This window comes from Podarcis erhardii, assembly GCF_964252035.2.
Source record: "Podarcis erhardii genome assembly, chromosome: 7".
Lineage (NCBI taxonomy): Eukaryota > Metazoa > Chordata > Lepidosauria > Squamata > Lacertidae > Podarcis > Podarcis erhardii.
The window spans coordinates 46,593,346-46,604,899 of NC_138511.1; the positions used below are offsets into that span (position 1 = coordinate 46,593,346).

At 41.6% G+C, this 11,554-nt stretch overlaps 1 protein-coding gene across 4 annotated transcripts; it reads right to left on the reverse strand.

The window, feature by feature from the left end:
* Positions 1-362: 362 nt before the first annotated feature.
* Positions 363-10,494, reverse strand: PDP2 (pyruvate dehydrogenase phosphatase catalytic subunit 2). 4 transcript variants are annotated; one of them, XM_081871995.1, is made up of 4 exons: positions 10,206-10,494; positions 8,226-8,286; positions 6,887-6,952; positions 363-4,911 (listed from the first exon to the last, which is right to left on the reverse strand). In XM_081871995.1, the coding sequence occupies exon 4, from the start codon at positions 4,866-4,868 to the stop codon at positions 3,255-3,257; it is 1,614 nt and encodes a 537-aa protein (XP_081728121.1). In that variant the 5' UTR covers positions 4,869-4,911; positions 6,887-6,952; positions 8,226-8,286; positions 10,206-10,494; the 3' UTR covers positions 363-3,254. The 4 variants fall into 4 exon arrangements, with proteins under 4 accessions (XP_081728121.1, XP_081728119.1, XP_081728120.1 ...); XM_081871993.1 differs by having other exon boundaries at positions 8,226-8,289; XM_081871994.1 differs by lacking the exon at positions 10,206-10,494 and adding an exon at positions 9,886-10,198 and having other exon boundaries at positions 8,226-8,289.
* Between the last annotated feature and the right edge of the window lie 1,060 nt (positions 10,495-11,554).

Consider the following 11,554-nt stretch of genomic DNA (forward strand, 5'->3'; position numbering starts at 1 on the left):
CAAGGTTCATAAGCCAACAATAAAGCATTTAAGATTGTAGTTTGTTGGTAGTAGAAACACCAGTTAAGCCGGTAGCCAGGTTTAACACATGCTAAGCCATGTTTTAATAAACTCTAGCTTAATAAACCATGGTGTAGCATTAGGTGTGAATCAAGACATTGTTTTATACTGTTGACAGGTGATAGCATGACAGAAGTCACAGAAACAAGAGCACAAGAAAGACAAGGGCTTGATCACAGAGGAGCTATTATAGAATAGATGGAGCAAGCAAGGATATTTAATGGGCAGGATATTGTCAGTGACAGAGTTATGGGCAAGTGAAAAAGAAATAACAGGCACGAATCAAATAACAGGCAAAGGACTTCAGGTGGGACCGGACATGATCCAAATTGATGGAACAGAAACATACATTTATTTAGCAGAGGTGCTTTGAACTGATTCAATTGGTCAGATACACCAGGAGGGTAAGCCAGCAAGGAGTTGTGTTTAGATCAGAAACAAAAGCATGGAATGAAGTGTCATATTGACACTTGGGAAAGCTATAAGTCAATGCTCCTGAAAAGTAACAGCAGCCTGAGGAACTTCACAAGTTGCCTCAGAAGCACAGTAGTTAATGGCAATCAACTGTATTGCTGCAGCTACAGAAAGAGTAGAATGTGCAGCCAACTGCATAATGTGCATATTTGTTAAACACTTTCTAAATATTAATTTTCACACTCTAAATTACAGCAGGCATACAGCAGTTATAAATACATGCTAAGTCTGTTTTTACAGGAAAAACCCACAAATGTGGTCTCTTAAACAGTAATTGCCAGTTAACAAGCACAATTCAACACAATCTTCGTAAACATTTCTTTAAAGGTTAGTGTGTTTAAATAACACACACTATTTCTTTTGAAGCTGACATGAAAGAGCCTCATTCGTAGCGATCTTACTTATGCACAATTGACTAAAATGATAAGAAAACCCTTCTACTCAGGTATTAGAGTTTGTACTTGAAGCTAGAATCTGCATCTACTAAAAGGATATCACTCCTCACATTAGATGGAGATCTTACACAATACTCAGGTCCGTTGCTAAGTAATGCCTAGACATGCATTCAGATCCAGCAATATTTTATGATTTAAGTCCTGTCTGTGTGCAAAGCCAGGCACAGTAGTTTGGTTTTAAAGTGCTGGCAGAAAAAGCAAACTTTTGAATTATAATATACTTTTTAGAAATTGATTCCAAAATAAAAGTGTTAAAATTCTACAGAAATGAATACATGTTGTGAATGACACCCACTTCCTTCCTTCCTAGTTCTCCTCTTACTCACTTTCTTCTGCTTTCAGTTAAGGCATTCCTGCAGGCCTCAAGTTATATCTCTTGGAAAGAGACAAAACTTATTTCTAATCCACATCAAAACTAAGTCATGAATTGTAGCTCATGCCATTCACCCAACCTGCCCACATTTCTTTGTACAGAGCATGCCATTTAAGATTTTAATTCCTTGGGCTTTACTCCTGAAATTTGTACTGTCAGATGTGGTCTCCAAAAGAGTCCCAATTTTGATTCACAGAGTGGAAAATTCCACCTGTGTGATTGTTCATCGCCTAGTACAAAGCCATTGTATTCTTTAAGCGATAGACTGAAGTGTATTAAATGTGCCTTTATCTGATGGTTTTGAATGAAGGATGCAATTGTTAACTATGAATTGGATTTCAAGTGAGCAGTTGGTTAGGTAAGGTCTTATCTGAAAGCAGGATTCAAACTATACAGAACACTAAATAAAGGCTCTTTAGGAAACATTCTTCACAAAGATTCAATATGCATAAAACAACTAGCACTGTATGCAGATTCAAGACTGCATTTCCATATAGCCTACAAACAAAACTTCAGCCATCTTTTCTTAAACTGAAAACAAAAAAGATCATTGTATAATTTTTAAGCTATTAAAATAATACGTTCCCCACCGAGCCAAAAATAGTTAGCTTCCACTGGTAATGATTTATTTCAAAAGACATGAGTTGCACTGATAGCAGATCCAGATGCCCAGACACGTTAAAAGGTATTAGAAAGGATACTTTCTGAAAACTAGAAGTATTCAGACATATGCTTTGCAAGGGTGCAACATAACTAAAAGTAGTAATTGCTTCTGAGGTATTTTAAAAAGGATAGCATTTCCATAGGCTTGAGAAGCTCTGAGGCACAGATACAATTGGTACTATGGCAGCAGAAGCAGTCAGCAAGAGATTTGAATCCCTGTAGTGCAGTATAAATGCGTTCAAGCAGCAATTAGTCTAGTGCATAAACAATCTCACAGTCAGAATAAGAAGAAAGCTAGTTTTCATATTTTAAATAGGGCACTGCAGGAAGCTGAGTAGGAGAGCCAATCAAACTGACGTTTTATTTTAAATGGCTACACTGCTTTGTGAAACAAATGTTCCCTACAGGAATAAATGCAAAGGATTTATCATGCTGGTTTGGAAGTGAGTCTTAGTGAAATATTATGCATGATTTCCTAAGAGAGTTTTCTAATATGTGCCCCTTTTGTTCAGCTACTATGCATTTCAAAAAATCTTGTACCGGAATAGTACCTAGCAGACTTTCCCATGGAAACAGTCAGTCCTGGGGGCACACCTAGACCAAGCCCCTCCTCACCTGACATACAGTATTTGCATTCATGGCTATCATGGCTATCTTGCAACTTAGCCTTCAAAGGAAAAGTGCTGTCCACCATTCTAGCATATTTTTCTAATATTGTTCAGTGTAAGTGCTCTCAGTTCACAGAGAAATTTGCCATGAATTTCAATGGCAATGATATTTGGCCACTTGAGTTTATGGCTTTGATTAACAAGCAGCATATTTCACTCTCATCCACCTTGGCACAAGGATGCCCTTTCCGCCCAGGATGTCTTACAATCTTTGTTCTACTAAAATAAATAATTTTGCATTGCTTTACCCCAGCTGTCCCCCCCCCCAGGACCCTCCAGATGTTCTGGACATCACATCAGTCCCATCCAGCAGGTCTTTACCAGCTGGGGATGATAGAAGTTGGCAGTCCCAAAACGTCTAGATAGTTGGGGGCAGCTGTTTTAATCAAAGCAGGCTATTAGAATTTTCACATGAATTCTTCATTAAAAGAACCACTATAAGACTTCTGAAGACAAGACAGGGGGAGTTTCTGCACAGTGGTATTGCTAGGGATTTAATATTTTTTTAAAAAATATCCCTAGTGGTCCACAGAACATGTACGGTTCATAAAGACAAGTCCATTACTCGTTATCTCTGTAGTAACCTTCAATTATATCTGAATTAAAATATATCACAGTAACCGTGATGTCATCCCTATACAGCCGTGCTACATCATCAGGAAGAGTCAGCATTGCCATGAGCCTCTCTGGATCAATCTCTCCATATTCATTATTGCCAATGGCATTTCGGATGAGGTGGGTAGCCACGTTGTGGTCATAGGAGCGGATGTGCCTGCCCTTCCTCTGAAGAAGGAAGTTTTGCATGTAACCCAGGTTGGCTGGTTTCTTAAAAGCAAGTGGAGTTTTCTGGGCATTGTCTCCAAGCAGATGTGTGGCAACAAGCTTGACCACCTCTTCATTACTCAACATGTCCCACAGCCCATCCGAAGCAATCACTAAAAATTTATCCTGCTTCCTTATTTTGTGGTACGTGACTTCAGGTTCTGCAGTTAAATAAGGAGGTGTATGATAGTTTGGCGGTGCATACTCATAAATGTTTAAAGCCTCCGTGTTGCAACCATTTCCTAGCACACTCTGTTGAAGTTCCTGGCTCCACTTAAATCTGACATCTCCGAAAGCTCTGGAGGGCATAAGAACTCCCAGCAACCTGTTGTTCACAATGACAGTGTCCTCTTCAGAGGCCGGGTGTTCACTTTTTAACCTTAAAGCTTCCCATTTGTTGAAGGCATTGTGGTCTAGAGTAAGAGGGAGGGCGGACCACATCCCATCTTTATTTTGAACCCCTAGAATTGCTCTACAGTCACCAGTATTTGCAACATGCAAATTAACACCGTCGATGTGAGCCACACATGCTGTTGCGCCCGAGAAAGCCACCTGAAGAGCTATGTTCCTTACCAATTCATTTTCTGTGGGAGCCTGGACTTCCAAAGAGAAATCTGAATCCAGCCTTTTAAATGCATAGATCAGTGCATCCTTCTTAGTATGGCATGGCTCCATGTCCAGGTTCAGCAAGTCTTGCCAATAAACTCTGAGCTGCTCCAAATACATTGGGGCGACCTCGTGAAAGAACCTGTCGTTGGGGTGTTTGTGCCACTGCAGAATAGGCAGAACTGGTTTCATGGACTCCATGGCAGACTCGATTTCTTGCAGCGTTTGTTGAGACAGAAGAGAAACAGCAATGTAAAAAAACAGCCTCTCGCTGACTGACTGTGCACAAGCATAGCCTGCATGGCCATCAAAGACTCCAAACATCATCCCTCTGGTCTGCAAACATGTAGCTGCACTTCTACGGTCTTCACTCGGGGCGTTGGCAGCCAAGTGGTTACTCTCAAATTTCAACACTGAGCTCGGGTTTTTCCCATCAAATTCAGGTACTGTATAGGACAACTCATTAGCCCTTAAGATTTCATTTATCTGTGATGGTGTCAGGTGGAAGGAGAAGTCTTCTTCTTCTGTGGAGGTGTGTCTGAAAGCTTTTCTCACAGTGAAGATGCTGTCCATGCCACAACTGCAACTTGACAGGAAAGAAGAAAAGGAGTCTTTGGCAAGCAAACCCCTCCATGCTACTTTGTTGTGGCTCGAAAAGCACCTGGAATACAAACGTCCTTTTCCATGCAAAGTGGAGATAATGTTTCTTGCTGAGATGATACTCCAGGAGGTCATAGTACTTGACATCTTAAGAACTGGTTCTGCTTTAAAGCAGGACAATTTGAAAAGCCTACAAGTAAAAATAAAGCTATTAAATTTTTTTTTAAGGCAACAATGCTTCATGTTAACATCCATACTGTGACTTATACCAAGAGGCCATTGAGAATGAATGAATGAATGAATGAATGAATGAATTGTTTTGTAACTTAATCATAAATTTATAAATAATTTGTGCATTTTATAAATTTAGAATTTAGTAGCAAGTTAAGCAGATTCTGAAACTGACAACTTTATACGTTGGTGGAATGCACCTTGGCATGCTAATGTTAAAAGCACATTTACTTAGAAATAACCCTACATTTTTAAATGCCAACACACTGAGGATTGTTTATTTCTAAGGTATAGGCTACATGCCAAAAATATATTCCGCACTGTCCAACCCTTTGCAGAGTTGTTTCATATCAGAAATATGCTATCTTTCAAGCTGAATCTACTCTCAATGGCTATGAATGAACTGAAGTACATTCAGGTTGAGAGGACTTGTACTGAACTAACCCCAGACATGACACCTATTTTGTAATACCTCGTGGAATTATTCCCAGAAGGATCAGAAGTTCTGCTTAATCCTATTGCTAGCATGAAATATACAAAATAACTAAGCGAAGAAATGAGTTCTATTGCACTAGCTTCTCTCTAGCTGGAGTCCTATGCACACCGACTTGAAACTAAGTAAAGTCTCACTAAAAACAATGGGGCATTTTTCAGAGTCAATATGTTTGAGGTCACTCTGTCAGCATAAGTAGGCATGGAAGTTTTGGAAACAATCCTGAGTTAGCCTAATGAAAGTATATGCTCAATCTGCATAGTACAAAAGCACTGTCTGGAGTTTATAAGCCTTGGAATAGGTTACAGAGCCCACTGATCGTTTCTAACTCTTTCAAGGGGGCAAGGAGTGGTGTCAAGGTGGCAGTAAAGGGGGTTTGCTTAGCTTATTGGTGGAAAAGAATGCCAGTAGCCCTGGAAACTATCACTCAAACTGGCTTTCTTCAGGAACAGAGCTGTTAAGGTTGCTCTAATCTTAGTTTTCTGTTACACTCTGTTCAACTCCTTTGACCAACATGCACCACCACTGACATAACTCGAATTGCTACTGGTCATTGCTCACCATCCAAAAACTGGCATGTTAAACACCTCTTGGTTTAGAGGATGAATGCAAACTTCTCTTTCTAGGTAAGCAGACAAAACACTGAGCTTTACTGGCTTAACAGGCAGCTACATTGAAACTATTAAAATGTTGTTCTGTTAATTTTTTTCTTTTGTACTAAATATATCTAGTATCTAGTTTTGCTTTATGAATCTAGAATGCAACTGTAGTTACATGTCTGGCTGTACACACAACAGAAGCGTCAGAAACTGGCTTGTAATTTCCCTCCCCTCTCTGCTCTCTCTCTCTCTTGAAAAAAAAAAAAATCAAATACGGTTTTTATTGTCCTTCCAGTCCTAAGAGTTGAAGCAAGCCTACATAGCTTATGACACATTGTTATTATTAATAATTACCTTCCCTTCACCCTAAGGCCCCAGAACAGGTTACAACATTAAAACACAGTATCAAAAATAGTTTAAAGCAACTTACAATCACCAAAATAAAATGGTTCCTAAAAATATACACCTCAGGTGTCAAAAGTCAGGGTAAAGAGGTGTGTATTCAACAGTCACTGGAAGCTGTACAGTTGAGGTACCAGACACACCTCTGCCAAACACATCAAACCAAACACCGTCCACTAACTACATATGAAGGACTACGTAAGGTGCCTGGTGACTCCGTGTCTATATTATCATGTATTCAGCAAAAACAAAGGTTTCATTAAACTTCTGGTGATCACCATACACAGTTGTTGAAGCGGAGTTTGGCTTTGCAGGCTACAAATGTGCATGCTTAAGGTACTGACTTTGTTTGGGGTCCTATTGCTTGTAAAAGGGTAGTCTCAGGACAGAAAACTTCTACATGTATGATTTTAAAAAATATTTACCAGATATGCACTTACAATTGAGAGACTGTCCTATCCTGGGTAACAGCTGGGCATTTCCCAAGAATGGTCTTTTTTAAGGAACTGTGAAATAAAGAAGACAATCAATATATATCTATCAACATAATCAGAATCGGAACATTAAATCCTGCACTCCCTTTATCAAGCACATTTTTCTCTTTAATAAGCCTTCCAAGTAATTTGTTAACTAAGCACAGGAAGGTATGCAGCCCCTGAACTATTACATGTGTCAGATAAATGCCTCATCAACAGCTCATGATATATTGCATTTGTGAATATATAACACAAAGTTCCTTTGACCGGGCTGGATATAACATGAGGCAGGATTGCCAGCTTGGACCTACAAACCATGTGTATTACTTTAGTTTCTCTAGTATGGGAGGGCAGCATGCTGTGGGACTGATGGGACTCCTGACACTATCTATCTATCTATCTATCTATCTATCTATCTATCTATCTATCATCTCTATCATCTATCTATCATCTATCTATCTATCTATCTATCTATCTATCATCTATCTATCAGATCCACCTAATTATTCTGATTGTAAATTGTCTGATTTTAATATTGTTACAATAATGCCCCAAGACCTTATGGTGAAGAAAGGTAAGAAATACATTAAGAAATACACCTTCTGCAGGTAAGAGAGAAGGAAAGGTACACTATTAAAGAAGACACTCAATGCTCAGAGTTGTTAAAATAAACTGGCACCATCTCCAGTTCTGATGGCAAGGCTGATGACTTTAAAGAGTCACAGAGCAGAGCCAGTGCCCCCATCTCTTTTCAAACATTTAAGCCAAAATTTGGGTGTGCTAGTTTAACCGCCACACTGCCAGTAATGAATGGCCCACCCATTACAGTAGTACCTCGTGTTACATACGCTTCAGGTTACATACGCTTCAGGTTACAGACTCTGCTAAATCAGAAATAGTACCTCGGGTTAAGAACTTTGCTTCAGGATGAGAACAGAAATCGTGTTCTGGCGGTGCAGCGGCAGCGTGAGGCCCCATTAGCTAAAGTGGTGCTTCAGGTTAAGAACAGTTTCAGGTTAAGAACGGACCTCCGGAACAAATTAAGTACTTAACCTGAGGTACCACTGTACTTCGGTTGAAGGCAGGAGTTGTGAACTTCCCTTTTCACAAGAACAACAATTGCTTGACTTTCCTCCTGTGTATCTTCAAGATGTGTGGTGTTTTGTTTCTTTTACTATTTTCCTTCCCCCACTTCCTTATTCCTTCTGTCACATTCCCTTTCTCCCACCTACAATCAATATGGTTTCCCTCTGTTTATATAACAAAAGAGAATGGAGATACAAAACATCTGGCATTTATTTACCTTGTTAATAATACATGTCCCAGCTATATTTCTGAACACAGGTAACGTCCTACTTCTAAACCTGCTGAAAATCAAAATAAATAAGGAGATTAAAAAAGAAGGATGCAAAATAATTTATAACTGCTTTCCGAACAGAAGCTCTTATTTCCTCTAACAGCAAACTTGGTGGCCCCATGCCAATTAGTATATCAGTTGAACGAAGCTACATACAGCTAAGGATTTCTGCACTGGCAGTCAACTCCCCAGGTATGCATAAAAATATTACTTTTTAACAAGGGGAGGAGAGCGAGACAGATTATTTTTATTTCACTTGTGAGGCATCCCAAAGTGATAAGCATATATAAAAGAGTTACATATATAAAAACAGTTTAAACATATCGATGTAGATATATAGATATATATAATAAATAACCAACTTAAAGCAACAACAGCACGTAAAGAAAATCAATTCGAGTCTCAGACAGATACCATCTGGGATAAATATTTCTGAAAGCTTGCTGGGGAAAGAAGTTCAAAGATTGAAAATATTTAAAAGCTTTCCTGTAAGAATGTTAGAAGATAAAAGTTTTGACAATGAAAATGTGAGAGGAGTAAACTACTAAACCCATGGAGAGACCAGTTTTGTTTAATGAAGGCAATAGGGGTGGAAGCAGAAATTGGCCCTAGAGGCCAATTCTACCCCCTAACCCAATCCTTCAACAACAGAAAAGGAACCATCCGAAACAGCATGAAGAAAGAGATAATCCCATTTCCCCTGCTGCCCTGTTCAGAATGGGGCTTAATTACACAGTCACCTCTGAAACTTCACTCCTCTGTAGCTCAGTTTCAGAGCGCATGGCGCAGTGGGAGGGGGACAGTCTGACAACCACCTATGCTATGCTACCATCAACCTTCCCTGATCTGTCTCTCTCCACCCCCAATAAGGGGAGAAGGGAAGCTTAGCACACTGTGAATCCTCATGGATTCCCAATGAATCAAATACCCTCAATGCCAATTCTCCAAAAATGAACAGCATTTTAGATTTCAATCCTATCCACACTTACCATTGAATTTAATAAGGCTTACTTCTGCATAAACATTAATGGGATTATGCTGCAAATTTATTTAATATCAAGACCAGTTACAGCAACATTGTACGTTGCCAGAATACTGTTGTTATCACCATAAACTTCACATTGTTTGCATAATAGATCAGCCAAGGTAATATTACATTGGAACTTGATCAAAGTGGTTCTCTACTTGGTTGCAGTTTAGCTGCAATGGCGTCTGTTTACTTTTTCCTCATGTTGCCAAAGAGCTATCAGCAAGTTCAACAAAGTAAAAAAAAAAAATCCAACAAAAGTTTTTTTTAAAAAGAAAACGAAGGAGGAACAAATTAAGCAAGGACAGAGCAGTCATTTTCCCATGACATGATTACACACTTGCAGCACAATCCTAATTGTGGCTACTCAAAATAAAGTCCTCTTGAATCCAGTTGGGTTTTCTCCCAGGTTAGGATAGCAGCTTTATATAGTCACTTTTATAGTAATCCATGCAAATAAAACACAGACATTGTCCCTCCATTAAGATTAAATCCTGAAAACAGAATAAATGAACATTTCCTAAATCCACTGTTAAGCAGGCCGGAGCTGGGAGAAGTAAAGCAACAGTATAAACCTACCTCTTTGAATTTTTAAACAGAAGATCACCCCAAAACTTTGGCTCCTGAGAATTTAGGTATTTTTCTTCGCTTCTTTGCCAGGGACTATGTTTTTAGTAAAATTAAAAGGGGGGAAATCAAATGTTAAGAGAGCTCCTAAGAATATGGCTTGACATTCTAGAAAATTTTGGAAAGTTTTGGAATCGGGTTGCCAGCTTTCAAAACGGTTCCTTTTACAGTCGTTTGATCTACGGCAGCAATTAACAGGTGGCAAAGTTAGAAAATCTGATCCTGAAATGTATCACAGGTAAGAATTGCAATTAAACAGCGTTTCTTTTTACCTGCTGACTTCTTACACATCAGTGAAACCTCTGAGAGAGACAAGACCGAGCCGCGCCGATAGATTTCATTTTGCTGTGGTTCCCTCCCCCCGCCCCCTGTCCGGGCCACTTGGCAGCTCTCCGCCGCACGGAGAACAAGTTGGACAATTCAGCCCGTAACACACTAAAGACAAGCTGACGACTTTAGGGAGGACCAGCTCGGCTCCTCCCCCAGAACGCTCAGCGATTGGCTGCAGAGAGGGGCGTGAGGAGACGATGGCGGAGCCAAGTGGCGCGTGTTAGGCGCGGGCCGTCCCCGCCCAGCCATGCTGGTCTGCTGGAAAAAGGAGCGCGCGGGCGCAAGAAGTGCACGGCGCGGGAACCTGCTCCCTGAATGCCTTTGGAACGTGAACGTGTGAAGTTAAGGAACAGGTCCCATTAGCCCCATCCCATTAACAGGTCCACCGGATCGCAGCCTTTAAAACATGTGCAGTTTCCCCTTCCGCGGCTGGGGCGAGCGAGTCCTAGGCACGCTTACTCGGGAGTAAACCCCGCTAGCTTTTGTGAGGTTTGTGCGCTGGCGCCGGTTGTAAGCCTGTGCCTCAACGGGGCTTCCCTCTGAGTAGGACAAACCGCGTTGTTACCGGCCTTCACAATCCTGGCTATTTCTCCTTCTCCTCGGAAGGGAGCCCCCTTGAAGGGTGTGGCTGCGGCCGTGTGATTATACCTAAGATTGCGGCGGGCTTGTCTCCTACCACCCGACGCTCGTCTGCTCCGAAGTCAGCCCCAGCGACCTTCCGCAACGGAGCTTCCTTGCAGCAGGAAAGCTTGCAGGCCAAGGCGGCCGCTGCTTCCGACGCTGGAGGCTCGGCCCCTCCTCCTCCCGCAGCCAAGCCCAGCTCGTCTCCTTCCTCCGCTCCCGCAGGACACCAAGCAGGGATCGGGGCCGCCGCCGTTCATGCCAGTTGCCCCATCAGTCCCCACGCCTTTCCCGCCCGCCCCCCAGTCCGTCGCCGCGCCTTGTTCGCCTGCTTGCAACAGGCCGTTGGCGAGGCCCTCGTCTCTGCCTTGACGCTGCTGCCTCCGTTGTCCTCGCCTCACCTCGGCCTCGAGCGACTCTGCCCCAGGTGCTTGGCGTCCGCCCAGCTTCCCTCCCACGGCTGTGAAGGATACGGGTCACCAACGGCCTGTTGCCCGCTTCGCGGCAAGCCGGGGGTGGTTTTAGCGGATGTTCTGTTCCGCCTTGCCATAGAAAGGCCTCCTTTTCTCCCTTAAGAGGCTTAATGATAACATTAGGAGGAGGGCAAGGAAAGTTGTGCTGAGTAAGGTGGCCGACCCTAATGATACTTTTATTTACAGATAGGTAGCCG

Coding starts and splice junctions, on each gene's coding strand:
- PDP2 (XM_081871996.1), bottom strand. CDS start 4,868: ATGTCAAGTACTATGACCTCCTGGAGTATCATCTCAGCAAGAAACATT.